Source organism: Harmonia axyridis, chromosome 1, assembly GCF_914767665.1.
Source record: "Harmonia axyridis chromosome 1, icHarAxyr1.1, whole genome shotgun sequence".
Lineage (NCBI taxonomy): Eukaryota > Metazoa > Arthropoda > Insecta > Coleoptera > Coccinellidae > Harmonia > Harmonia axyridis.
The window spans coordinates 56454832-56481542 of NC_059501.1; the positions used below are offsets into that span (position 1 = coordinate 56454832).

At 37.6% G+C, this 26711-nt stretch overlaps 1 protein-coding gene across 7 annotated transcripts in view; it reads left to right on the top strand.

Annotated features, from left to right (window-relative positions):
- The window catches only part of LOC123671710 (homeobox protein homothorax), a 232707-nt gene that overhangs the window by 104764 nt on the left and 101232 nt on the right, over positions 1 to 26711 (top strand). For all 7 annotated transcript variants that reach the window (XM_045605697.1, XM_045605692.1, XM_045605691.1 and 4 more), the window contains one exon: positions 10490 to 10613. In XM_045605697.1, the coding sequence (XP_045461653.1) occupies positions 10490 to 10613 (124 nt within the window). The remainder of the gene's footprint in view (positions 1 to 10489; positions 10614 to 26711) is intronic.

Consider the following 26711-nt stretch of genomic DNA (forward strand, 5'->3'; position numbering starts at 1 on the left):
CAATAAAAAGATTTTTATGGGAGATTTTGCTTCGAATTAAACGAAACTGAGCCATCCTGTATAAAATTTATATCCTCGATCCGAATCCGGCGTGAAAATAATTAATAACCGTGCTCGTAACGCATAAATCCGGAGCCGTCAAGATTTGTGTTTGTTCTTATTTTTACCTGAATTGCTCCGCGGATTCGTCCAATAAATTTAATCCAGAACCAGCCACTTCTGAAAGTGGATCCGAATTTTGTTATTCAATTAAATCCCCGTGGTATAATTAAAAATTTACATCATTGTAATTATCGTAATATACAAAATGGGATATTATCATTTTCGTTGTGGAACTACAAGCTCATTTGAATATTCGGTTAAGGCTTCCAACTTGGACGGCTTCTGCTTTTAAATTACGAGGTGAATAACTAGTTTCGGAAAAAATTTTAATTGAATGACCTCCGATACGAATGGTATTTTATGTTAGAAACATGTAGTTCTTGAATGCCATCGCGACGTAAAAATCGACGTTGATATCATCTGGAGACCTTCGCGACTGAAGAAAAATGCGGTCTACGCTTTCCCATGAATCGATTTTGTATATCGCGGTGGTTGCTTGTATCGGGATGCTAATAAAGAATTGGAGTCATGGTTGTGTAGTGCGACCATTTTGCAGCATCCAAGCTCGACAAATTACAGCGGAATTGTCATTATACCTACGCGAAATCTCGAACGACAATTGTATGATAAGTACCTGGCCTCGACTAGATATAGAACGAAATTCTGAGCGAATATTCGATCTTCCACAAGAATTTGCCTCCTAGAAGAATATAAATATGCAATAAGATTCGATCAATATACATAAAATATGCAGGTACCCAATTCGTTCAACTAAATTTATGAGTGTGAAGTTTCGACTGCATATCATACCTATAGCGGACGTGTTCGATTGGCGCCAAGTCTGGGTATTCCGAAGGCCATACGTGAATAGGATTCTTACGGAATGTTGTAGAATTGCAACGGGAATTAGCCTATTGGGAAACGCTTTAGAATTGCAACGGGAATTAGCCTATTGGGAAACGCTTTAGAATTGTTAGGGAAAAAAATTGGTGGGCCATTTTTGGAATGAATTATCGGTTTGTCACTGTTATTTTCAAAAATAGTATCTTCTAAAAAAGTTGCAGAATTGGCTCCTATTCCAACACAAATGCGAAATTCGGATTTCGCATTGGTGTTTCAATTGCCTTCTGCAACGAGTATTAGACGATATTTTCTCTATTTCAGTCAAGTTTTGTGAAATATTGTCACAATCCAATGAAAAGTTCAGATTATACATCCTAGTGACATTTGTATTGTATTTTAGAAGTTGGTGTTATTGTTTCGAAAATTGAAAAACTACGGAATTTGAATTTGAAACGTACGTTTCGAAAAATATAACTGAAAACAATGCTGTAATGAGATCATTACAGCACTGTTTTAGATCTGTAATGAACTCATTACGATACTGAAATAGAGAAATAGTTTTTATTTACTATTTTGTGGCAAAGTTGTAACACGTAAAAAAAATACATAACAAATATCAATTCAAACATTTTTAATTTTAGACAGTAGAAGGACGAAGTTATTTTTTTCTCAATTTCATATTCCGTAGGTTTATTATTTAAAATTATCTCGATTTTTCGATTTCATTTCAGTCGCAAATCTCTTTTTCACTAATTCAGAGTATGAATAAGAAATATAAAACCTCAAAAAATAAATTTCTGTTAAATTTCAATTTTAATATAGCCCTTGGTTAATTTACAGAATATTTCCAAAAATCGGTACATATCAGTTTCTTATCAAATTTTAGGCCTATAATTCATCTTTCCCACTTATTGAGAGAACTTTCAACTTCCACCCTTGAAACAAAATTACAATTCTTGAGAAAAAAAAATAGTTCGAGTTGTCGAGCAATAGACAAATTCACGGAACTCATTCATCATGAGTCTAGGCGGCACATGTCAATAAGGCGGAAACGGCCGTTCCGGTAATCACGCACCAGTGTATGTTTATTGCGCGTTCGGCGCACTTTTTCACACACCTTGTTACATTTAATAAAACACACACAGTGAATTTTGTGTTAAATAATTGATTTTCCATATGGCACGAATTTAATGAACCATGGTTAAATGGGCAACAATATCCTAGTGAGGATAATTACGACGCTGTATATATTCGCCGAGCTGTGCGTTGGTTATTTCATATTATTATTAAGCAATTAGACATCGGAACCGCTAACGGTCAACGTACACGCTGCAGCTATACGGATGTGTTCATCGAACTGTCCTTTTCTATCCAACTCCAAGTGGGTAATAGTCAAATTGTTTTAGAGACGATACTAGATGACGTAGTATCTTCTTTTTGTTGAAGGTCCGGAATTTACATTCCCTACGCCTCTATTTTCATTTCTCCTTTTTTCTGCGTTTGTCTGATCGGAAGGCTTTTACTTCATGTCACTTTTTTCTTCTATTTGCTTCTTTGAAAGAGGTATTTCCTCTTATCTGCAATTCTTATTTTGATTTGTAGTATCTTTCTTAATTCCTTATTCTCGTGCTCTTTCAGCTTCTATTTTGTCTTCTTTCTTTGTTTGTTGACTATTTCCTCAATAGTTTCAATTTTCAGTTCTTCCCTGATTTGTTGGTTGGTTATATACCATGGGGCGCCAACCGCTGTTCTGATTACTGAATTTAGTGTACTTTGCAATTGATCCTTATTATTGTCTCGTATCATACCAGGTAACTCCTGCATACGTAATGCTTGGTATTGCACAATTTTTATTATCTTCAACTTGTTTTCTAAGGAAAGTTTCCTTTTATGGTTGAGCAGCTGGTACAGTCTCCCGTGCAATTGCCTTCCTTTTTTTCTGTTTTCTTCTATCTGTTTGTTAAAATTCATTCTTTCATCCAGTATTACTCCCAGATATTTTGCTTCCTTTTTCCATTTTATCGTCTGGTTTTCTATTACGAAGTTTTCTGATTTCTCTTTTTTTACTGTTGTTCCTCCGAAGTAGATTGCAACTGTTTTTGAAGTAATCACTTTGAATCTCCATTTCTTGAAGTATTCCATCAGTTTATCTAGGTCTATCTGTAACTGCCTAGTGATTGTTTTCCGCCTTCTACTGTGATAGTATATGGCAGTGTCATCTGGAAACTGGGCAATCTTGCATCTTTTAATTTTCGGTATGTCTGCCATGTGTAAGTTGAACAGCAGCGGTCCTATCACCGATCCTTGGGGAACTCCGGCTTCTATTTCTCTGATCGTTGACCTGGTACTATCGATATTCACACTAAATTTTCTATTTGCCAGGTACGATTGTATCAATCTCTTAAGTTTGATTGGAAATTTCATCAACTTCATCAGACCCCGATGCCACATTTTATCAAATGCCTCAAAATTGAATCCGCCTCATGTGCCGCATATAACTCTCCGGCAGTCACTCCGAGTTTACAACCAATAACCCGGCATTACGGTCCCGAAGACGATCATTTCCAATCTAGACTCCCATAAGGGAAGCAGCCAAAACGGCGTAAAGCAGATTATCGCCCGAGCTAATTTGGCATAACAATTAACTCGTAAAGTAGTAAATTAGAAATCTGCAACAGAGTATGACTGGTATATAGTTACGGTTATTGTGAGCTCGTAATTTTTTTTATGGCGCTTTTGAAGCTTCGCATGTTGGCTGTTCCAGGCCGATTTTTCAAACCGCGACTCTTTTTCACTCGTAAAACCGTCTGCGCGATGTCTGATGCGGAATATCCCTTCCTACTTGTCTAGCGGAGACGATTTCAAGGTTCTGGTTATTTTCGCGCCCGTATGGCCACTTTTACGACCCGAAGGAAGTCAGCTCTTCGAGGCGACATTTCTGTTAACTAACAGGTCAATTGAAAAATCCCCGGTCTACGATAGTAAAACACTTTTTTTTTTGGCAAAATTTGATTTTTTTATTCAACATAGTTGCCTTCGAGGGCGATACAGCGATTATAGCGATTTTCCAACTTTTCGATACCATTTTTGTAGTACGATTTGTCTTTCGCTTCAAAATAGGCCTCAGTTTCGGCGATTACTTCTTCATTGGCGCTAAATTTCTTTCCAGTGAGCATTCTTTTGAGGTCTGAGATTAGGAAAAAGTCGCTGGGGACCAGATCTGGCGAATACGGTGGATGCAGAAGCAATTCGAAGCCCAGTTTATGCAATTTTGCCATTGTTTTCATTGATTGACACGGCGCATTGTCTTGATGAAACAGCACCTTTTTTCTTCAATTGGAAGTCCACTGCGTTCACCACGTTTAAACTTAGCATACCAATCAATGATGGTTGATTTTCCTGGTGCAGACCCCGGAAACTCTTCATCAAGCCACGAAATTCTTTTTTCCATCTTTTTTCAAATAACAAAAGTAGCTACGCTCACAACTCAATATCTCACAAACTAATGATTGGACTGCTGTCAAATTTTGACTCGTATCGTTTGAAGGTTGGTACTAACTAAAAAATCATATGGATATAATACTAACACCGCCATCTGTGCATCAAACCGGAGACTTTTCAATTGGCCTAATACGAGTAAACGCAAACTCAGCATTGGACAGAACTACTTCTATCCAAAACTTAATTTTTACTATTCGACGATACTGGTACGTTCCATTCTGTTTAACTTCCGACCCGGACTAAATGATGGATGAGTCCCATCCCGCATAATTTCCAGATAAGAACTAATTTCGGGTCGGCGTAACAAGCAACGAATAATTTGAACGCAACACTGCCTGATTTATACCCTTGTATATCTGCTCCAGCCCAGTGATAATCTAATTTTAACGTGGAGTTATTACGATTTCCGATGATAACGTTGGAATGTCAAAATTGACAGCGAATCCGGAGGTCATCGAATCGGCACGCACAGATCGGTCCCGACGGGTATGGGAATATGACAGGTGACGTAATTGAAGGTTGCACTTATCGACCAGATGACACTTTTATCCTTGGATTCGATAAGCGATATCACTGTTTTCGTGTGGCCAGCGAGGTGGAGATCACGTCAATGCGGAACTCACCTCTCACGGGCCATCGTACACGTCAGTTTTGGCAGGCGAGAGACCTACGAGACGGCTGCAATATTGAGATGTGACATGCAGTGTCGTGTTCGGGAAACGCGGTCTTGGTCGCCTAGGACTTTGCGTCACGTGAGTGATGTCGCTTGGGTGTTTTCAGACGCGCATCTTCTTTTCAGAGCCAATTTTAAAGGTGACACAGGCCAAAAACTGACTAGAGATTTTTTTTAATGTGCTGATATCAAAAACGCCGCCAGATTTTTTTCAATCAGAAGAAATAAATATGTTTTTCTCCGATTGACAGAAATATTGATATTCGCAGACACATATCAATCAGAAAAGTATAACTTTTCATGCCTAGGCAAAGTGGTTATTCTCAATGCGAATAAAACATTCTACATTTTATGACAATCAATGTTTTTTGCCAGCTTCCTCATTTCTGGAAGAGTAAGTACTTCTAAGACGCTATCACTGTCCATAATATGAATATATTCGATATTTTTCCGGAAAACTGCCAGATAGTTCATAAGTTGTCTAACTATAATTATCATGCACATATACATTCCCATATCAACCAACCATTCCAACAATTGGGATTTCTATCAAATTTCGTTTCAATTCATCACCACATAAAAAATAAGAAGATTGTGGGAATTGTAATAATTTGCAAATACAATATCCTACATATATCATTATAAACAATCGAAAAAAATATATGTTTAACTCGGCAGCAAAGTAGATTGACTGCCTTGGCTGAATTCCTAGCCTCGCTATGCCTGTCAGTCAGTACTATTCCTACTAAGTATTAACGGCCAAAACAGAAATTTCCTAGCCACAATTAGAATAGAATCAGCCAAATATAGCAGGAATTATACCAGAATCAACCTTCTTATACTCGATTAATCGGCCTTGCACATTCCCATGCTGAAAATTGTTTATTTTATAATCTCTCTTCTCATTAAGTTTAAAGTCTTTTCGTTGATTTAGTATTATATTGAGTTTTTTAAAAGTAAAGTGTGATTATTTTTCTTGTATTAGTTTGTAATTTCTTTTTGGAGATAAATCTTGGTCCTCATAGATTTGTTAAGGATGTGTCTCAGGATGTTCCTACATTTCTACTGCTTATTCGAAAGACCTTATATTGTTTTTCGAGTGTGCTCAAGAAGAAGATGATTAAGATCGCGCGTTTTGGTGGTCCGAATGCTGGTACTGTGAGAGCCGTGACAATTTAGGGCAGATTGGATTATGTCCAATTTGTCGTCGGATAAGCGGAAGTTGTCGAACCCATTACATATGGTGCCTGCATGGTTAAACAATCAGTGATCACCACGGTCTGAAAATTAACACCCGCACGGTGCGAGTCCTACACTCGTTTTACAGATCAGGAAATTAAATAAATCTGGCCCGAAGTCGTCGACCTTGCCGATTAGTTCAGACTTCAAAATCGGATCACGAGAGATGATGGGGTTGTCGCGCTGCAGAGAAACCCGACTGATTCAATCTGCATACACACACATTAACTTGAAGTGGGCAATTGGCGTTTTGCGTGGGGCGTCCTCTTATCCCCTGGGAACTGCTAATTCGTAATTCGGCTGATGTGTAGATTAGATTTGTTACAACCGGCGATAGCTGCTCACTCCCCCATACACGACTTATCCATTTTCTAGCATTTAGTTAAAAGTCAATTAGCCGGATCGGCAAGGGTAGAATGTACACACACTTTCGCTTTATCCAATATACCTAACGTCATTCTTTTATGCATGTCATACAGCCGCCTGTTCCTGTCTCTTTCGCATCCGAAACGACCTATCTATTATTCATGACTCCAGATTGAGGAGGGCTTCAAAACCGTAGGATCCAAGCTAATTCGATAGAGGACTGACGGGTACAGTTCTGATCTAATAATTTCGACGATGTTCACTTGAACGTTTCCACCCTGAATCGGCGAAAACCTGAATTATTCACCGCCATTATTGCCTCATCTTTTGAAACAGGATACTCCTATCATCCGACAATGTTGCAGGATGAAAACGCTGCATAACAAGATATACAGGGTGAACCTTGAAGAAGGTGTTAGCAACACTCATTTGCTGTCGATTGAGCCATATTAATTGATAACCGAAAATCAACAGTTTCTGAGATATTTTAGTTCTTGTGATTTTTAAATAATTTATCACCTTACTTCATTTATCTTCAATTTTTTCTACGTTGACCAAGTTTGATTTGAATTTTGGATTATTTCCATCAGAAAAGGATATGGTTTTTATGAAAAAAGCAGAACTCTGCTGTATTAGATGTTGAAAAAGAATTAGTATGTTTTGAAAGTTGGAATATGAAGAAAATAATATTAAATTTCTAATATAAATTTGCCTGCAACATTCGAATTCCACGATTCATGTATGACAAAATTATTTTTAAAACTTGTCAAATCCCTTCTTCATTTCCCAAAAAAAATTCTCGTTTGAATACAGTCACTAGTTTTGTTTCAGCAGAGTTTGCTTGGAAAGGGAAAGAAAGCAAAGAAAGAAAAATCATGAATTGAATTATAATTGACTCTCATCTTCTCGCTGCTTCGTCTATTTTAACAGTGGTAGATCCGGACTTTTCGCTGGCCACCAAAATAATCAAAAATCATTTTCGGTCATCGTAGAAAAGATTGACGACAAATGAAGTAAGGTGAGAAGAGAACACAAGAACTCAAAATCTCGTAAACTGTTGATTTTTGGTTATCACTAACTGACAACTATTCACCAAGTGTTCAATGGTTCCTTCTACGCCACCACCATGACCTAAGTCGATTTAAAATAGACCAAATTTTCCTAGCATGAAAACGCTAAATAACAAGATGAAACTAAAGTGAGCAAACTTGGCAACTTGTGTAGAATGGAAATTTCTGAGGTCGTTGACAGCCTTGTGCAAGCGTCTTCGAAACGGTGCCCCGAGCATTCATCTTTCCATTTGGGTTTTTCCAGAGACCTACTGAGACCGTACTATACCATTTATAATAAGGCACTCTATTGGTTATGCTAGGCATAGCTCGATTATACTGTTTACAAACAGCCCATGGCTGTGCGTTGCATTAAAACGACGAAACAGGGCTAGAATCCAAAGGTTAAGGCTAGTGGTGGCTGTCGATTGCCAATTCAGAGCACACTGCATAAACAACCATTGTCTCCACGGACCATGGCGATCGTACCATATGGTTCATTTGGTATTCAGTCGGAAGCGTTTAAGGACGCTAGAACAGAATTAACTAGCTGTACGCGATCTAAATGGTATGAAGATATCATCCTAATTGGTTGGTTCTCGATGGTAAATCTGGGTTTGATACTTATATTATTGAATAAATAAACCAGTCGAATCTTTCGAAGAAAATTTTCTCTGAAGAATAAATGAAGATTATTTTATTTCACTCATCAGCATCAAATACCATCCCCATTTGAAATGTTGGAGATGCAGTAGTGAACCAAAAGTGATTTCTAGGAATAACACCGAACAATCATTTTTATCATATTCATTAACTTCAACATTCAATTTTTTCTTTACTGTATGAATATGTGTTATTAAAACTATTTGATGAAAATCTAGTAGGAAATAAACTCTCCTTCAATTGGAAACAGTCCCACCGTGTTCATAACACGTGAAATATGTCAGGCCGCGAAAGAATATATAAAGGACAATATATTTCATATGATTCATTAAGCCTGACGTTGAATATACATCATTCTCGCACCGAAATAACAACTTCTTTTCCTGTTCACTTTTAGAGCAACAGTGACTCTTTATCCGATGAAGAATTGCCTTTTCTTCCATAGCGATCTCGATTCCTCACGGTTGGAAATTTTAAATATGAAGAAGATTAAGCCGAAACGCTCCTCATGTTGCAAGAACAGACAGTTCTTTCTTTAGCATTGACAGGGATATTGGAAGGAACATCTGGCACTCAAAACCCTTCTCGGAATCTTGAAACCAGAGATTCGTTAAGGAAAAAATATTCCTAAAATAAAACTGGCCCCCTGATGGTTTGTTAATTACATAATTCGATGCCCCGATCTGCAGAACGGATATGGATCTGGAGCAACTCCTCTATATACAGGATGTCCTCTCCTGGGTGTTAATTTGATCCTATCTTGTGCATTTTTCAATTTCGAGATGTTCATCATTATTTTAAGATGTACAACAGTTGATAATTGAGACTATAGAAAGATAAATTACTGGAGATTTAACTTAATTATTGAAAAGTTGAAATACAATAAAAATTCAATAGATTTGAAAAGAAAATATTTCACGATTTAAATTTATTATATTTCTTTTTTTTTAAATTTGATGTATTGATTAGAGAAGTGTACTAAGACATACAACTCATGTCATATAATAATGCCATTAAGATATTAACTCATAAAACCTATTGTGAAGGTATGTAGTCCAAAACAGATAGTCATTTTCCGTCTTTCTCCTTGCAGGAATTCAATTCCCACACCTCTAACCGTGAAGGAGAGCCTTAACGCGAAAATCATAGTGTTCGAGGGTCCATAAAAGGTCGAAAAAAACAGATATTCGGTTAAGGATGCATTATTTTTTAAGGTGTAGAACATATTCGAAGTCTACAGAACACATCCGCGAAGCTATTGTAAAGATTATGAGGCTTTATGTTCTGTATATCGATTTCAGCTTTTACGACTGTTTTATAGCTTGAATTCGAATGAGTGGGTTTTCTCGAATAGCCAGAAGTGCATTACCTAAACTTTTTCACAGCTTCCTTCTTGGATTGACGCCCGACCATAGAGATACCCAAGGTTCGTTTTTCGGTGAACGGCTAATCTGATCCGAATCGAACATGCTAGGATTACCATAAAAGTTGAAGGATGATAAGAATCTTGGTTTCTATTGAATTAAGCAACCGAATCAGAATTCTCGCTGTGCTTGCTCGATGATTGAGGATATTGCCTGAATTGGTTTTTAACAACGATTGTGTGGTCAACAACTAATCGCTGACCAATTAATCATTAACAGAAATTAAGTCTTTTATACACATCTAGTTGCATAGTATAAATTTATTTATGCATTTAAACATATAATGAATAAAACCACCAGGATTGTAGTGGTCCAACAATTAACAGAAACTAAAAACACAAAAATTATTTTATTATAACTAAAACCACAATAAGAACTTTGCGGAACTCGCCATCTAACTGTCAAGCATTACATACCAATATAATTGAATAGAATTAAATTCAAATTGATCTTAGGTTTGTTTCACCAACCAATTATTTACCAAATTAAAACGTCAACCATATGGTATTCTGTAAGACCTGCTCATATCGCAATCCATGTTAATTTCTCCCCGAATATTACCATTCTGCTCAATCCACTAGAGTGATATGATGTCATCATTTATACCCAAGTATTATTTCTGATTACAGAGACCGCCATCGTCGTCGCTATCATATGGAGGCCCAGTGAACGACGACGTGAGGTCGCCTGGAACACCAGGACCTCTATCACAACCTCCAGCCTCTCAACAGAGCTTGGACGCTTCGGACACAGGTAAGCAGTTGTTTTTACCCAACTATGAGTTTTTCTGAAGGTAACGGTGACCTGACGATCAGAACTGTTGATTTGATCTGATAGAGGAAGTCTGAATTTGTTTGGTTTGAATATTTAGACAAGACTGAAAGACTCGATCTGACGATCGCTGTAGCGTGAGTAGTATAAGTAAAATGGGTGATCTGCAAAACGACAGTTCTGTTGGATAGGTCACTGGTACCTAAGTGGGCATCTTAACGCCAAAGCAAATAAGTCAAAGAAGTCGGATTACCATTGAAGCTTTAATTGACTAGTACAAGGAAAGTTACTAATTGGTAACATACTAGCATTTTGTATCGATTACAGCATTTTATTCGGTATGAATTTTACATTTCTGATCGACAAGTCGATGGTACGTGAATAAGCACCTTATGTCGTCATAGTAAATAAGTCAGAGAAGTTGGATTACCATTGAAGCAATGTTTGACTAGTACAAGAAAAGTTACTAACTGGTAACATTTCACAATATTTGAAGCCGTTCGATGTTACGTCGAATATAAGCCTTTAATTCACCTGGATCGTCATAAAGCTCGATTAGGCCAATTAGTAAATGTCACTGAATGCATGAATCCTCCCTTTTCAAGGAAAACCAAGCTTATCCATTAGATCTCTTCTATTTATGAGCGGGAGAATTGGGCAGCCGAACCTATCACGAATTTGTTAAGCACCAATTTATACTAAGTAATGAAGCAGCGCGTACGCCATTAAAATTACTGGTGTAATTGAAAAACGGAAACTAATGAAGAGTTTGCGGTTCTCTTTTTATTTACATTAGTGCCGATAAGGCGATGCGGACCTAATGACTAAATCGATAATTGTCCAATTGAGCGGTGTACGTTGGACGTTTTTACCGACTTGTTCGAGCGAGGGAGGACGATTTAAAACGGAAATATATACAGTTTCTACACTTTGAGCTGCCTTCGAGCCACGAATACATTATAGGCACATTGGTAGTCCCGACTTGACCTAATTTTGTTGCTAGATCGACTATCACGTAAGCTCCGCTGATTCAATGTGGTGAGACTAGAAAAAGGACAACCTACGCAAGTTTAGCAAGTTTCTAAAGCTTGGTATTTTTTTGTATGATCAACCACTCCTCTGAGATGCTCTGTCTCCAAATCAACAAATTCACCGAAGGAGCATATTTCCCGAACACCATTTGGGACAAACCACCATCACTAATCCCCACCCTACCTTCGTGAAAATCTGCAGTCTGAAAATCCCACCTTATCTCTTGATGGTTACTTTCTACTCTAATTCATCGATGATATCACTTAGGCAGACAATCGAAATCTCCCTGTCGACAATTTAAACGGTATCGAATTCCCAAATCCCAGTCTCTCTGGTTGGATGTTACCCCCAAAGAGCTGATCTGAAAACGATAAAGGCAGGTTCTATCTGCACTCGAAAGAGATAAACTCGAGAGGACTTCAAGTGTCGAGTGGTATCCTCGAGTACGAACAGATAGCTGTGTGGATGCTTCCTCAGAATTTTTAGTAGGGAGTTGTCGACAACCGATCGACGGAAATGTGACGAAAGAGGAAAAATTGTTCATCTAGCTGTACTATACATTTAAAACCCTAAATTGAGACCAATGTCATTTACTTTGAAATTATACAATCTCAAAATGAGATTAAACAACTTAAAAATGCTTAGCACAATCAAATTGGAAATAAACACATTCAAATTGGGACTACACAATTTCATATTGAGAAATGTCATAGGCAATTAAATTTGATACTTCAAAAGAATTGTCAAATAATATAGGTGCCGGTTTCTTATTATTATTATTGGAAAAAACACAAATCTGCTTTTTAATATTTGCTGTTTCTGCCTGTTTTATGTAATCTGATATTTAATATCATAAACACTTATTAATTATCTAACTGGTACTTATATTATTTAACAATTCTTTTGAAGTATCAACTTTTAACGTAAATGTCATTTCTCAATATGAAATTGTTTAGTCTCAACTTGAATGTGTTTCTTCCTAATTTGGTTGTGTTAATCATTTTGAAGTTGTTTATTCTCATTTTGAAGACGTTTATATCCAATTTGATTGTGCTAAAGATTTTGAAGTTGTTTAATCCAATTTTCGAGTTATTCAATCTCTATTCGAAGTTGAAAAGTTATAGTTAATTTCATATTTTAATTGACCATTAGTCACACTTCATTCGGTGTTTTATTTCATCTGTCATTATTGAGTTTATTCACAGAGCTCCGTTTTTTCATTTTTATGCAATTTTCACAGTTGGTAAAAATATCGCACCCTCAAAATGAACAAGCTCAACGTATTCACCGATATGACATCAGTTGACTTTTTTTCTTAAATTCACCTAGGAGCCTTGCGTTTCCCGTAGATCGGTAATAGGCGTTTTACGCACCTCTCGGCGAGTTGCCTGTGCGTCAAGAGGATATCCCATCCGAGATAATCACTACCGGTGAATTTTAGCATATGAAATTTACAGGTATACGAGCTGATGCTCTGCTCGTTAAATGAACATTAGACCGTCAATCCGATCCTCGCTCCGATAAGGAATTACGAGACATGTGCCCGGCTATTATCAGCTGCGTCCAGGTGCATCAAAACCCGCATATTATCAATTATATCGAACGTATCACAATATTTGCATACGCGTCAAGATTTTTCGCTCGGCGTCCGAGAGAAAAGGCAAGAGGGAATGAATCAGATCAATTTATATGTTAAAAATGCCCCAGTCGATTTGCATTCTCTGTTGCGCGGCGCGCATAATGCAAATGTTCGGCCGTTTTTGTAATATATTCGCGCGGTGATACGGAAACGCCGATTTCGATTTTTTTTTTCTTTACCCGGTCAGATAAACACGTCCCCGTCCGAGTGGGGACCCTGTTCCTCTCTCGGAATCCCGCTGTCGAGATTATTCAATATAAGCCCATAATTTCGCATGACTCGCGGTAATTATACCAACTGAGCGCAGCAGGTGTTGAGGTAATTTTCCCGTAGGTAAAGGCTAGCTTCGAATACGAAAATACTAAAAATATTTATGCCGACTTCCATATAAAAAATTCTCGTTTAATTAAATCCCTTGGATGAATATCCGCGGTAAATATTTACGCTCTATTGGTTTGATTCAAATTCGTAATTTATTTGTTGGAATCCGTTTCATAACGAATATTAAGCATTTACACGAATATCTATAACGTATGCTGATGTAAATCAGGCGTTTCGTAACAGAATCAAGTTTGACGCCGATGAGCATAAAAACTGCCGGTATTATTTCATTTCCATACGTTGCAAAGAGCCAGGCGAACGGGATTGATCGAACTGTGACAGCTGTGCCTCTGATCCCGTCAGAAACCTCGGCGCGTCGCGCTGAAAAGTACCGGCTGCGATGTTGACGCTTTACGGCCGCCAATCGTAAAGTTTCATTAGGCGTCACTGAATTAAACTAATGTCGCCACAATGCGTAATTGTGTATACGGCCTGGCATCTATGTACCCGTAATGCAACTCCGATATCCGAATATATCTGTCGCATAAATCTGAATTTATAACGTTTCGCATTAACGTACGTCAGCGCGTAATCGTAACTAATACCGCTGGCTTTTTCGAAATACGCCGAATATTCGGAATCACGTCGGCCGGGCGTCGACGGAGAGAGCGGCTGCAACGGATGGTTATATATGTTCATTTGCGAATCGCATGACGCCCAAAGAGGGTTTCATGTCACCCGGCTAAGTGATGACAGCCCTCGTGACCTCTGCGCCCATGCAACCCCAAAGCGCTAGGTACGATATGCTAATACGAAAAATATGGAATTTCCGATGCCTCGACTTTTTTCTCTCCCACTGTTTCTTCCTCCCCGAACGAAACTCACCCTCGCAAGTGGCAAAAAAGATTAATTAACTTCACGTCCTTAATTATGGCGTCAAACAGAGTGGATTTTTTTCGTTTATTGATGTTGTCAGCGCGAAAGATTTCAAAGCCGTAATTTAGTTGTTTCATATTTTTTTATATCGGTTAATATTTTCACCATATGATGTATTCGTTGGGACAGCCCTCAGATAGATAGAGGTATCATATGTCATTTTCAGTAGGCAAATTTTGTCCTCAACATGAACTATCAAATTTGACATGAAGCGCGCGGAAATGAAAAAATACCAGTGATACGATATTTCACTCAATCCGCGAGTTTCTCCACGAAGAACACACTTCTTATGTCCCGTAGTGAATCAACGTTTCACATCTACTCAAAATAAATTGAGATGAATACCTAAATATACCAGAATTTCAGAAAACAAACTTCAAGCGCCCAAACGACGTGAAACAACGGGTGATACTAGGATAGCAAAAGTTGCCAAACCTTGGATTTCAGCTGGTAGATACAGAAAATAATAATAATTCTGCTTATAATAAATTCGACAATTAGGAAAAATATCGGATTCCAAATATTCAAATTTGCATATTAAATCTGGAATCACTCAAATAAATATATTTCATTCAATATAATATACATTCATAACGATATAGTAAAATTGTGGATTTGAAAATATATCACAATCCGACAACGTAATCTAACCATGTTGGGGATATGTAAACATTTCGTACACCCCTCTATCTATGGGCCAGCCTGTAGATGAGCGGCTCGAAAAAACGCCGAGCCGAAATCTGCCCATCGAAAACAGTTCAACCTCGTATGGTAATACGGTAAGTGCTCATTCCATTTATAGAACAGCTGCAATACCCAACGGCACATAATATTCAATTTACTGATTTGTTAATGACCGCTCAGCTAATGGCACACACATATTGGTCGGATATATACGGAATAAAAAATGACGAAGACAATGAGCATCGATAAAGAAAAGCGCTTAAATGGAAATGGGTCCGCGTCATAATGATCACTCTTGAAAGGATATTGTGAAAGATAATTTAGAGAAATTCGAGTGTGCTGGAATCGAACATGCTCGTTACCTTGACGAATGTTACATTTAAATAGTTAAGATAGTTAACTATTTATAAGGTATCTTGATACATACAAGTACGCAACGGCTAATTGCTGAGGCCATTATGCAATCGGCGCCGCTGTAACGAACACGATCCTGTTGCATTTTAAGTTGGCGCTGGTAAAAATGCGGATCCGCCAGTCGTATCCTTCGATATTAAAAATCACGGATTGAATTATTTGTTTGCCGCAATCCCGTATCTATACCGTCGCTTTTAATTCGAATCTAATTGATACGTCCTCGTGACTCGATGTTCCGCTTATGAACTGACGCGAGGGGTTTTTGTAATCGCCGACGTCTTCGGTTTTTCGACTTGTCGAACGAGCTGCGTAATTTGTATTCATAACGTGACCACACCACGGAAAAATCGCCAGTAGGCTTAGTTTGTCTAGATGGCGCAAGTGGATTTATGTTTAAAAATAGTCTTGTCATCTGAATCCATTATACTTCTCGAAGAAGTAACTGATGCTGACACATAAATGACGCAGCTAATGCAAATACGTATATGATTTATGGAATATATCAATCGAATTAGCAAGATTTTAGCGTTGATATTTGACGACGATTTTGAAATTATATCGTCCGCGAATAAGCAAGCAGTAACCAGGAGGGTTTTTTGAATTCAATATATTACCAAGTTATTTTAAATAGCCGCCTGCTTCGAGAAAATCAATTGAAAATTCAGGGTGAACATCGATAGTACCAGGTCAACGATCAGAGAAATAGAAGCCGGAGTTCCTCAAGGATCGGTGATAGGACCTCTGCTGTTCAACGTATACATGGAAAACATACCGAAAATGGATAGATGCAAGTCCAGTTTGCAGATGACACTGTCATATACTATCACAGTAGAATGCGGAAAACAATCACTAGGCAGTTACAGATAGACCTAGATAAACTGATGGAATACTTCAAGAAATGGAGATTCAAAGTGAATACATCGAAAACAGTTGCAATCTTCTTCGGAGGAACAACAGTAAAGCAAGAGAAAGCTGGAAACGTAAAAATAGAAAACTAGATGATAGAATGGAAAAAGGAAGCAAAATATCTGGGAGTAATACTGGATGAAAGAATGAATTTCAACAAACAGATAGAAGAAAACAGAAAAAAGGCAAGGCAATTGCACGGGAGACTGTACCCGCTGCTCAATCCTAAAAGTAAACTTTCCTTAGAAAACAAGCAGAAGATAATGAAAATAGTGCTAATACCAAGCCTTACGTATGCAGGAGTAACCTGGTATAATACGAAAGACAATAATAAGAATCAGTTGCTAAGTACGCTAAATTCAGTAATCAGAACAGCAGTTGGCGCCCCATGGTATGTAACCAACCAACAAATCAGGGAAGAACTGAAAATTGAGACTATTGAGGAAATAGTCTACAAACAAAGAAAGAAGACAATAGAGACGCTGAAAGAGTACGAGAATAAGAAATAAAGAAGATACTACAAATCAAAATAAAAATGACAGATAAGAGGAAATACCTCTTTCAAAGAACTAAATAGAAAGAAAAAAAATGACGTGAAGTAGGAAGTAAAGTCTTCCGATAAGACAACATTAGAAAATAGGAGAAATCAAGGTAGAGGCGTAGGGAAAGTAAATTTCGGACCTTAAGCAAAAAGAAGATCTGAGTGAGAAAATCAACAATCTAAAAAGAAGTTCCTCATACGGAGTTACAACCCCAAACATAAATCATCAAAATTCAACGGTTATTGCAGAACTATTTCAAAAAAATGAATCCTTCCGAGAATTGATTTCTCGCTCCAAAAATGCCTCAAATTTGTTGCTAGTCCTTCGATATCGCATCGCAATTCCAACGTCATAAATTAAACGGACATGACGTTCGGTCCTTCCAGAACACAGAATAGATTGCCGAGATGGAAATTAAGATAAAAAAAAAAGGTCACTGGGACCGCAAACGAGGCGGGGCCAAAAAACAAAAACATCATCCGCGATCGGTATGTACCTATGTCGACCTTTATCTGTCGATCGGATTCCGTAGAATTCGAAATGACACTCGACGAAACATAAATTTAGGGGGGCTATGGCAGGGGGTTCGTTCCCTGAACGGTGTTGATAAAAACCTTTGAAAACAGCATATCTAAAAGGTATTTGGAAAACACAATTTTAATATCTCCAGAAATTTTTACAGTTCACATTTTGGAATTTGTATAATCACATTCTTCAAGCGATCTTGCAATGACCAAATTTAATACGACAGTAGATTTTTTTCATAAAATTATAGTTTTATGTTTTTGTAATGATTTTCTGTAGTTTTTTATGTCACGAATATTTCAAAAATATATCAGTCTTTTTGCATTGTGAATATCATCAGTTCCGATGCGAAAAACGAACAGTTTTCCTATTTTTTTCATTTGCTAATTGAAAATATAGACTTTTCGCAATTTGGATGATTGTTTAAAGAAATTATGTGAAAAACCCATAAAAATCGGTGGTTATAAGAGGATAAAAAATCCATGATTTCGAGTTGAATCTTTCATATTCCATATTCTTCTTCAAGACTCGAGATGTTTTAGATTAAGAGAGAGGAAATAATTCAGCATAATAAAAAAATTTGCAGAGAATAAAATGATTTTGTCGAGTATTTAGATAGATAGATACTATTCAATATTTATTTCGCAAGTAGATATTATGAATGTGGATAAATTCGAAGTTGTCGGCATTGGGTTTTTCGGGAAAATGATCAGGTTTCCAAGGTCGAGAGGCATAGAAAACGATTAGAAGCTTCCCTGACGGAGTGGTACGTTCCGAAAGACTTCCCGGTTTTCCCGTTCGTGTCTGAATGAAAAACCAATTATCGTGCCGCTTCCAAATTGAAAAAATGCGTATCGTCCGGGTTCCCTCAGGGGGTGGGTCGTGACCCCGTTATCTTAGGAGGACTCGGTTTGCCGAGAGGGGTGTATTCGGGACGCTCAATCATCGGAGTTGTTTTCCATTCCATTCCGTGAGCTATTAGCAAAGTCACTGCCACGGAGGAGGATGCGATCTTCCATTTAAATGACTTCCATTAGTCCTCCGCCTCTGCCCCACAGCCGCCCTCCGGTACGAATTCGAGATAACGACGTGCCCTCTCTCATTCATCCGACGGTATCAAATTCGGTTATAATTACGTCGAGGACTTTTTTTTTTCTCCGCGCGATATCTCCCTCCGCCGGGGAAAAGGTGCTGTTTCTGACGTGAAAAGTTCTCTTTGGTCTAGGTGGAATTGGGAAATAGAAGCTCGCAAGGCTTGTCCTGTGTACTCTTTTGGGTCCTCTCAAAATTTTGCCGTTTTAATGTATAATTTACATATAGCATGTAATAAAGAAATAAAGGGAGAAAAGTGGAATAGTTATTTATAATACAAGTGCAGAAGGCATTGATATTCTTCCACGAGTTCAAAATTCAAAAACGAGCCACGCAGTGGCGAGTTTTTGAATGAACGAGTGGTAGAATGAGCCTTCTGTACGAGTATTATACATTATTTTCTCTAATTCATTGCATTTTTATTGAAATTAATGAAATATTTCCATAAATATGATTTAGTGATTTTTGCATTGAAAAATGTTGGTTGGCAGAACCCTGGCGGAAAGTTCGCAATACCAACATATAATAATAAAATATAACCATCTGATATATTCTCGCACGATTTTGTTCTACAAGATGTGGAAGAATGAACGGAATAACCACAGAATTAGAGAAAAAAAATAATGATGATAACAAAGAAGCATCAAGAATATATCATAATGGAATTCGTATATTCCGATAACCTTACCCTCTAAGTGAAATTCTTCATCATTCTTCATTTCAAAGCGCATACGATCTAAATTCTCAGTGAATTTATTCAGTGATAACCTATAGTGAGTGAGTTTTAAATAAAGAACGCCTGAATTATCTAGGAATAGAATCTCATTTCTATATATTTTGGGGTGCAAGGATCTTGTAATATGGCCAGTTTTTACATTGTTGTCAGATTCTTCCTTTTTTTTTAATGAACTTTGTTATTTCAAATAGATAACCCCCTAAATTTTTTCCCTAGAAGATTCTCCATATTTTTTCATCCAATTACGAATAACGTCTTGCAGAATTCGCCGAGGCGAACGCCGAGCAGTCAACCGAAGGATGGATGCACTTACGAGCGCAGCCAGCCAACTTTGCACTTCGCGCCATACGATGCGTTTTACCGCTCGAACAATCCCCCAGTTTTCGGGAATGTGTGAAATTACTTCCTGTTCGACAAATCCCAAAAATAAAACAGCCCCCGAACACGTTCCCCGGCTAAAGTCTCATTTAAATGATTAAAATAGGCTTTGTAACAACTCGGCGGCGTGCCCCGATAACGTAGTAATGGGGGAGAGGAGGGGGTTTCCCCCCCCCGCTTGTCGCTCCTTGCGAATTTCGTGGTCTCACGGCTCGCTGCGCCGCCACAAGACTTCGGATTCCATTCTTTACGCCTCGTCAACTTTTGTCTCGATATTTCCGCGAGTTCCGTTCTGGAATAATCTTCCGGTCCGGAGATCTTCTCCCGAATTACTTCGAACACGGCGCGCGAGAAACTGCAGAGTACGCCTCCCTCTCCTTTTCGCTTGCCTCGCTCCTTTTGCTGGAATTTCCAATCGCCGGGAATTTCGGGAAAAACGGAAAAGAATGCTGTATTTTTCTTTGTTATATATTTTATATTTTCCAAAAGAAGTGAAATGGAGGTACTTTTAATTTGTTTGCCATATACTTGGCAACAGTGTAGAACCAAACAGTTGAAAAATTTGTTAGGTCTCTTCTATAAGGTTTTGTGTTTCCACATGGACCAAATCCAATTTTTCTTCTTGCTAAGCTCGGCTTTTTCTAAGCGTCCAATATATTATCATCTTCAGACTTTTTTTTACCATAAAATATGAATATCTACGGTTTGCCGCACCCCTAAAATTCAAGAAACGCCCAATGGACTAGAATAAACTACCTAAAACATAAATCATTGATGACCAAAAATGCCTTCTCACATACCAGCTACCTGTATATTTGCTGAACGAAGGTTCGCTAAACAATCTTCTTCCATTAAAACCAACATTTGATACGATTCTTTGTTTTTAAAAATTTCGCACTTCAAATCACTATCACTATCACACTATCAAATTTGACATGAAGCGGGCGGCAATGAAAACAAATCAGTGATACGATATTTCGTTTATTGATGTTGTCAGCGCGAAAGATTTCAAAGCTAAAATTTAGTTGTTCATATTTTCACCATATGATGTATTCATTGGGCCAGCCTTCAGAGTTATAAATATAAATAGAGGGAGCACATGTCATTTTCAGTAAGCAAATTTTGTCCCCAACAAATACTATCAAATTTGACATGAAGCGCGCGGAAATGAAAACATATCAGTGATACGATATTTCATTCAATTCGCGAGTTTCTCTACAAAGAACGCACTTCTTATGTCCCATAGTGAATCAACGTTTCATATCAACTCAAAATATACTGAAATAAATACCCAAATATATAAGAAATTCAGAAAAAAACTTAAAACGCTCCAAACGACATGAAACAACCGATGACACTAGGAGAGCAAAAGTTGCCAAACCTTGAATTTCAGCAGGTAGATACAGAAAAAAATAAATATTCTTCTTATTATAAATTCGACAATTAGGAAAAATATCGGATTCCAAATATTCAAATTCACATATTTTACCGGTAATCACTCAAATAAAAATATTTCATTCAATATAATATAAATTCATAACGATATAGTAAAATTGGGAATTTGAAGCAGCTTAACGGAAATGCAGTAAGAAGACAAAATTTAGGTTATAATTTTCAACTTCAGTTTTCTTATACTGATCGAAAAATCTACTATTTATTTACAAAACGACTAATTCTAGTCAAGTTCTATTGCTTTTCTGTAAGGCTTCAAGATTTCTATTGCATGGAATAATGTTCGGGTACATATAACAATTGGCATAAAAGGAAACCAACGTAACACTTGGATCTCAAGAGACGTCCTTGACATTTTTCGCGTGTTGTGGTTTATCTATGGATATCTGTCTTGAATGAGAACTTCCTGATGCTAATTTTATGGCTAATTTGGGCACGGAATCCTATATCGATTCCCATGAAGGATTATGGAAGCGTCTATACTTGTGGAATGAAATTCATAAATATTCCTTTCTCGTATGAATAAAAATTTACCGGAACCAGTTGAAAAACAGCAGAGCGATACACAACTATTAGGTACTAGATATTTTATTTACATCTATCACATAAGTGGCACTTCTGAAATAAAATGTAAAACGTCGATTTCTATTTCGTGTTTCTTCCGTTGTTCTTTTTTGCAGTTTTTTAGATTGCTGGTTTATTATTCCCAATGAGAAACCTTCGAGATCGTTTTTTCGCTTCTCCCTCCCCCCGAGCCTGTCGACCCTTTTCGGCGAAATAAAAGAAGAGCATGTTCGTTAAATTACACAATTTAAAAGTTCGTTTCGTGAAATGAATAAGTAACTGTGGCGGGGCCAAAGTCATTTCCATTGGGATGGCGACGTCGTCGGCGTCATTTGTTTTTATCAGAAGTCCCGAGGGAAGCGGCCAGATGCCCGATAACAAATAGACGGTGTGCGGTCGTTACAGCGTCCCTAGGTGTGCCACCTTGGATCTTGAGGTCGGGCTCTTTATTAGTTCGATATAAGATGTAGGGTGGATACCGGGAGATGGTATTACTTTTGATTATTTTAAGTTGCAATTGGAAATTTCGGCACACTATAACGAACATCTCATTTCTCTTTTCAATTGGCCTAATATTTACTAAACTTACGTAATTCCTCAAATTCTTGGTTCAAACCTCTCTCAACTCAATATAATTCCTAACCCCACAAAATTGCTGACGGTGTAGCCTTTGTGATTTCCATACTGTCACAGTCCCCACGATTGTATATACAACCTACAAACATCACGGCTGTCACTCATTCCACCCGAATAGCTCGAAATTACAAAGATCGTTGTCAACGTAATCACGGTTTCTTCTTTGTGCAAATGTCAGCGCTCTATGAAAAAGCGCAGGCGAACGGGTTACACATTAATTTTTCTATGATTATAATGATCCAATTTGGTTACGAATCCACGGACCGAAGACAGATCCGACAAAACTGCGCATGCAACCGGGCAATTACAGTCGCGGACATAACAACTTGATTGATATTAGACGTGTGCTGACATAAAAATTATGTATTTTAATAAGTTCTCGTAATCGACGTGATTTCTGTATGGTTATTGTACGGGAAAGGGCATGCTCTGCGGTTTCCCATAATGCTACGTGGCCTCGATAAGTGTGGGATTTTCGGCTCGCTGGTTCTTTTGTCGAGGAACGGGCAAATTACTGCCGGATTGTGCTGACAAGACATCAGCTGGATGGATTTCAGTTTTGGTTTTTGGTTAGGTTCATTAATGGGCTTAATCCAACTAGGCGTATTGTGAATTTACGCATTTAGAATAATTTAGATGAAGCTTCAGGGAATATTCGAGGGTAATATCGGAAAAGTAATCAATATTTAAGTAACATCAGATATTTCAGTAACATGAGATTCAACCGAGTTGAGATTCTGCGTGTATACTTATAATGACAATTTCAAACTTCATGCGAATTTTGGTGTTGATCGCTTTATTGGAACGTTAAGAAAAATGCAAAAAGAAATATAAAAGCAGTTTCCAGCAAGATACAAATTTTTATGTTAATTTTGTCCTCGGAGTAATAAATATAGGTAGAGGAAGCATATGTCATTTTCAGTAAGCAAATTTTGTCCCCAACATGAACTATCAAATTTGAAATGAAGGGCGCGGAAATTAAAACATATCAGTTATACGATATTTTACTCAATTCGCGAGTTTCTCCACAAAGAATGCACGTCTTATGTCTCATAGTGAATCAACGTTTCATATTAACTCAAAATATATTGATATAAATACCTAAATATATCAGAAATTCAGAAAACAAACTTCAAGCGCGCCAAACGACGTGAAACATCCGATGACACTAGGAGAGCAAAAGTTGCCAAACCTTGGATTTCAGCAGTTAGATACAGAAAATAATAAATATTCTGCTTATTATAAATTCGACAATTAGGAAAAATATGGGATCCCAAATATTCAAATTTGCATATTAAATCGGGAATCACTCAAATAAATATATTTCATGCAATATAATATACATTCATAACGATATAGTAAACTTGTAGATTTGAAAATATATCACAATCCGACAACGTAATCTAACCATGTTGGGGACATGTAAAAATTCCATACACTTCCTCTACCTATGTTTATGGATCGAACAGATCTTGTAAATTATTACCGATGAATTGTTGTCTTGGACGGTCCGGCCCTTGCCAGGTGTTGCTCGCGCCTGGGCTGACGCCGGTCCTGGCGTCACTCTGGATCGTCTTTGGCGCGGGTACATTTCATTCCGACGCGTTAGACAAAGTACTCGACGGAGGGAATAAATCGGCAACTTTAATTAAGATATTGGGCAGCGAGGAGATATTCTTTTGTTTCGGCGGGACCGTGGAACGATTCATCATGGGTCTCGTGCACGCTATCGCTAATGAACATTTTAAATTTGCTGTTGAAGCAGATAAGGCGTCGTACTTTTATCGGGGGAACCGTATTCGATCCAACGCCGCTCCCTAAGGGGATTTTCTTAATTAGCATTCCACAAATGACCGCGTCGGCGATGTTGTCCCGATGAGATATCCGCGGAATGGTAGATCGGACTCGCAGAGCAAGATTCGAGATTCTCCGGACGCTATTCTTTTTTGAAAAGCTCGTTTCCGAAAGTTCCTTTCATCATTGGAAATTTTCAAATTTTTAGTCAAAAATGGTCTTAAACGATCAATTCGTTTAGTCGACCGCCCGTAAATACGATAACTCTCGAACCAAGAGATCTAGTTACTTGACAAGGTCAAGTTCATTAATAGGCAAAATATGGCCCTTCGAAATATTGTTTTCCTGATAATTTCAAAACAAAAAATCCTGCATTTAGATGTGATATAATTATTTCAAGCTTCGTTACAAATTTCACGCCCATGGCGCCACCAGAACCAGAGAAAATTCAAAAAGAATATCGAACAAAATTATTCAATATTTCCGTGATCACAAAACAATGAAGTTGAGATTTTGATATGAAAAAACTATTTCTCTATTTCAGTATCGTAATGAGTTCATCACAGTACTAAAAACAATGCTGTAATGAGTTTATAACTGCATTACTTGTTTTAGAATATACTACCTATTTCATGGTCAATAGCCAAGAATTGCCTATCTTTTTCGAGCGCTAGTTTCTAATCACTTCTTCAAGATGCAGTAAAAATGCAGATTACTTGCTAGTCAGACTGAAAAAATCATGTTTATTCAAATGTTAATGTCACGATCTTATTGTTGTGTTCTTCACGTAAATAACAATATTCTGTTATTTTCAATTTACAATCCTGTTTGGTTTCTTTTTTTTTCATATTTTTTCGAACGGTCATTACGAAATTATTGTGTTTATAATTTTCTGCACTGAATTATTTCACATTGGACAAATCTGCAGGTAGTTCTATTTCTATTTTGTACTGAGCGAAAATGTGGTATTTCCCTGCTGCCCTGAAATGCATCTTTAATATTGCAAAACTCTATTCACGTGGGGTTGTTTCAATTTCCGCCCAGTTTCCCAAAAAGCGTCTATTTCAATTGGGATATTGCTTCCTCTCATATTTCTTTCAGTTGAGGCGACAACCCCACTATATGAAAATGTCAGAAATCCTACATTATGCCTGTTCCACTCTATGTATAAGGCACATGCCACATACGTAGCCAGAGAGCATATCATTTTAATATTTAATATTTCCCAGAGGGACCGAGCACGAGTGAAATATTCGCACATATTGATAATGGAGGATAGGGTTGTTTCTCAGTTTCTTAGAGTGTTCGTAACCACAAGGGTCTATTAACTCCTAAGTTGTGCATCTCGCGTATACGCCTAACACGCACGCACATATACGGAACATAACGCACACGTCGCCTCTTTCCCGTAGAATTGAAAGGAGGTTGAATTGTTTATGAGTTTGGGAGTTACGGTGCAGCCAGGGTGGTTATGGGAGCACTTGCGGCTTCACGTAAATCAAACTTACGAACGCACCGAGCTCATTTGAACGTTATTTATTTATGTTTTATGAACTATTCGGCCGGGTTAGGGCATGTCCGTTTAAGAAAAACCGCCGATGTCGGTTTTACGTGCCAAACGATGTTTTTCTGGAAGGGAATCGATACTGGGAGACGATTGCGGTCGAGAGTGCTCACTTTCCCGGGGGAGTTTTCATTATTTATCGCCTCGATGGCTTTGGTCAACCCCCCTTTCAGTGAACGAAGCAAATTTTTCTTCGGCGAGAGAGCCCATTAACTAAAAAACCAATAACGGCGGTTCATGAATATTAATCGTTGATAGTTTTCGCTGTAACTTCAAGGGATGAAATAATCTAGTGCGTTCCAATGATTTTTTAAATATACGAGGTGTAAATTTTTCTTTAGAACTTTGAAGTTTTCCTTTAAAACTGACTATTTTTTATTGCCCTGAAACTGGTCGAGATATTCAAATGAAATTTGCATTTATTGACATGCAATTAAGAATTTTATATTCATCAATGGCGTACATACGGGATCTCTTGAAAAAAATTGTACGGCACTGAGGTATTTCAATTTCCTTATGAGCGCCGATTTTATGTAAAAAAAATTGAACATCTCAATGCATATTTTTCATTTCTTTAATAATTCATTATTAGATACTTGTTAAAATTGTATAACGTTAAGATGTTTTAATTTTTTTTTCATGGAATCGTTCAAAGCCAATTGGGCAAGTTCACGTATTTTCGTTTTCTCGGTTCGCCGGTCACTAACCGACCGCGCTGTTAGAAAAACCTTAATCGGCAATGTTGAAGTTGACGCGGATCTCGAAAAAATTTATCTTTCAATTAAAACTCCCATTCAGATCGGCCCCTTTCGATAACACGATGGAGGAATGCGATGGGATTTATTAAACTTGCCTAACTATCGCC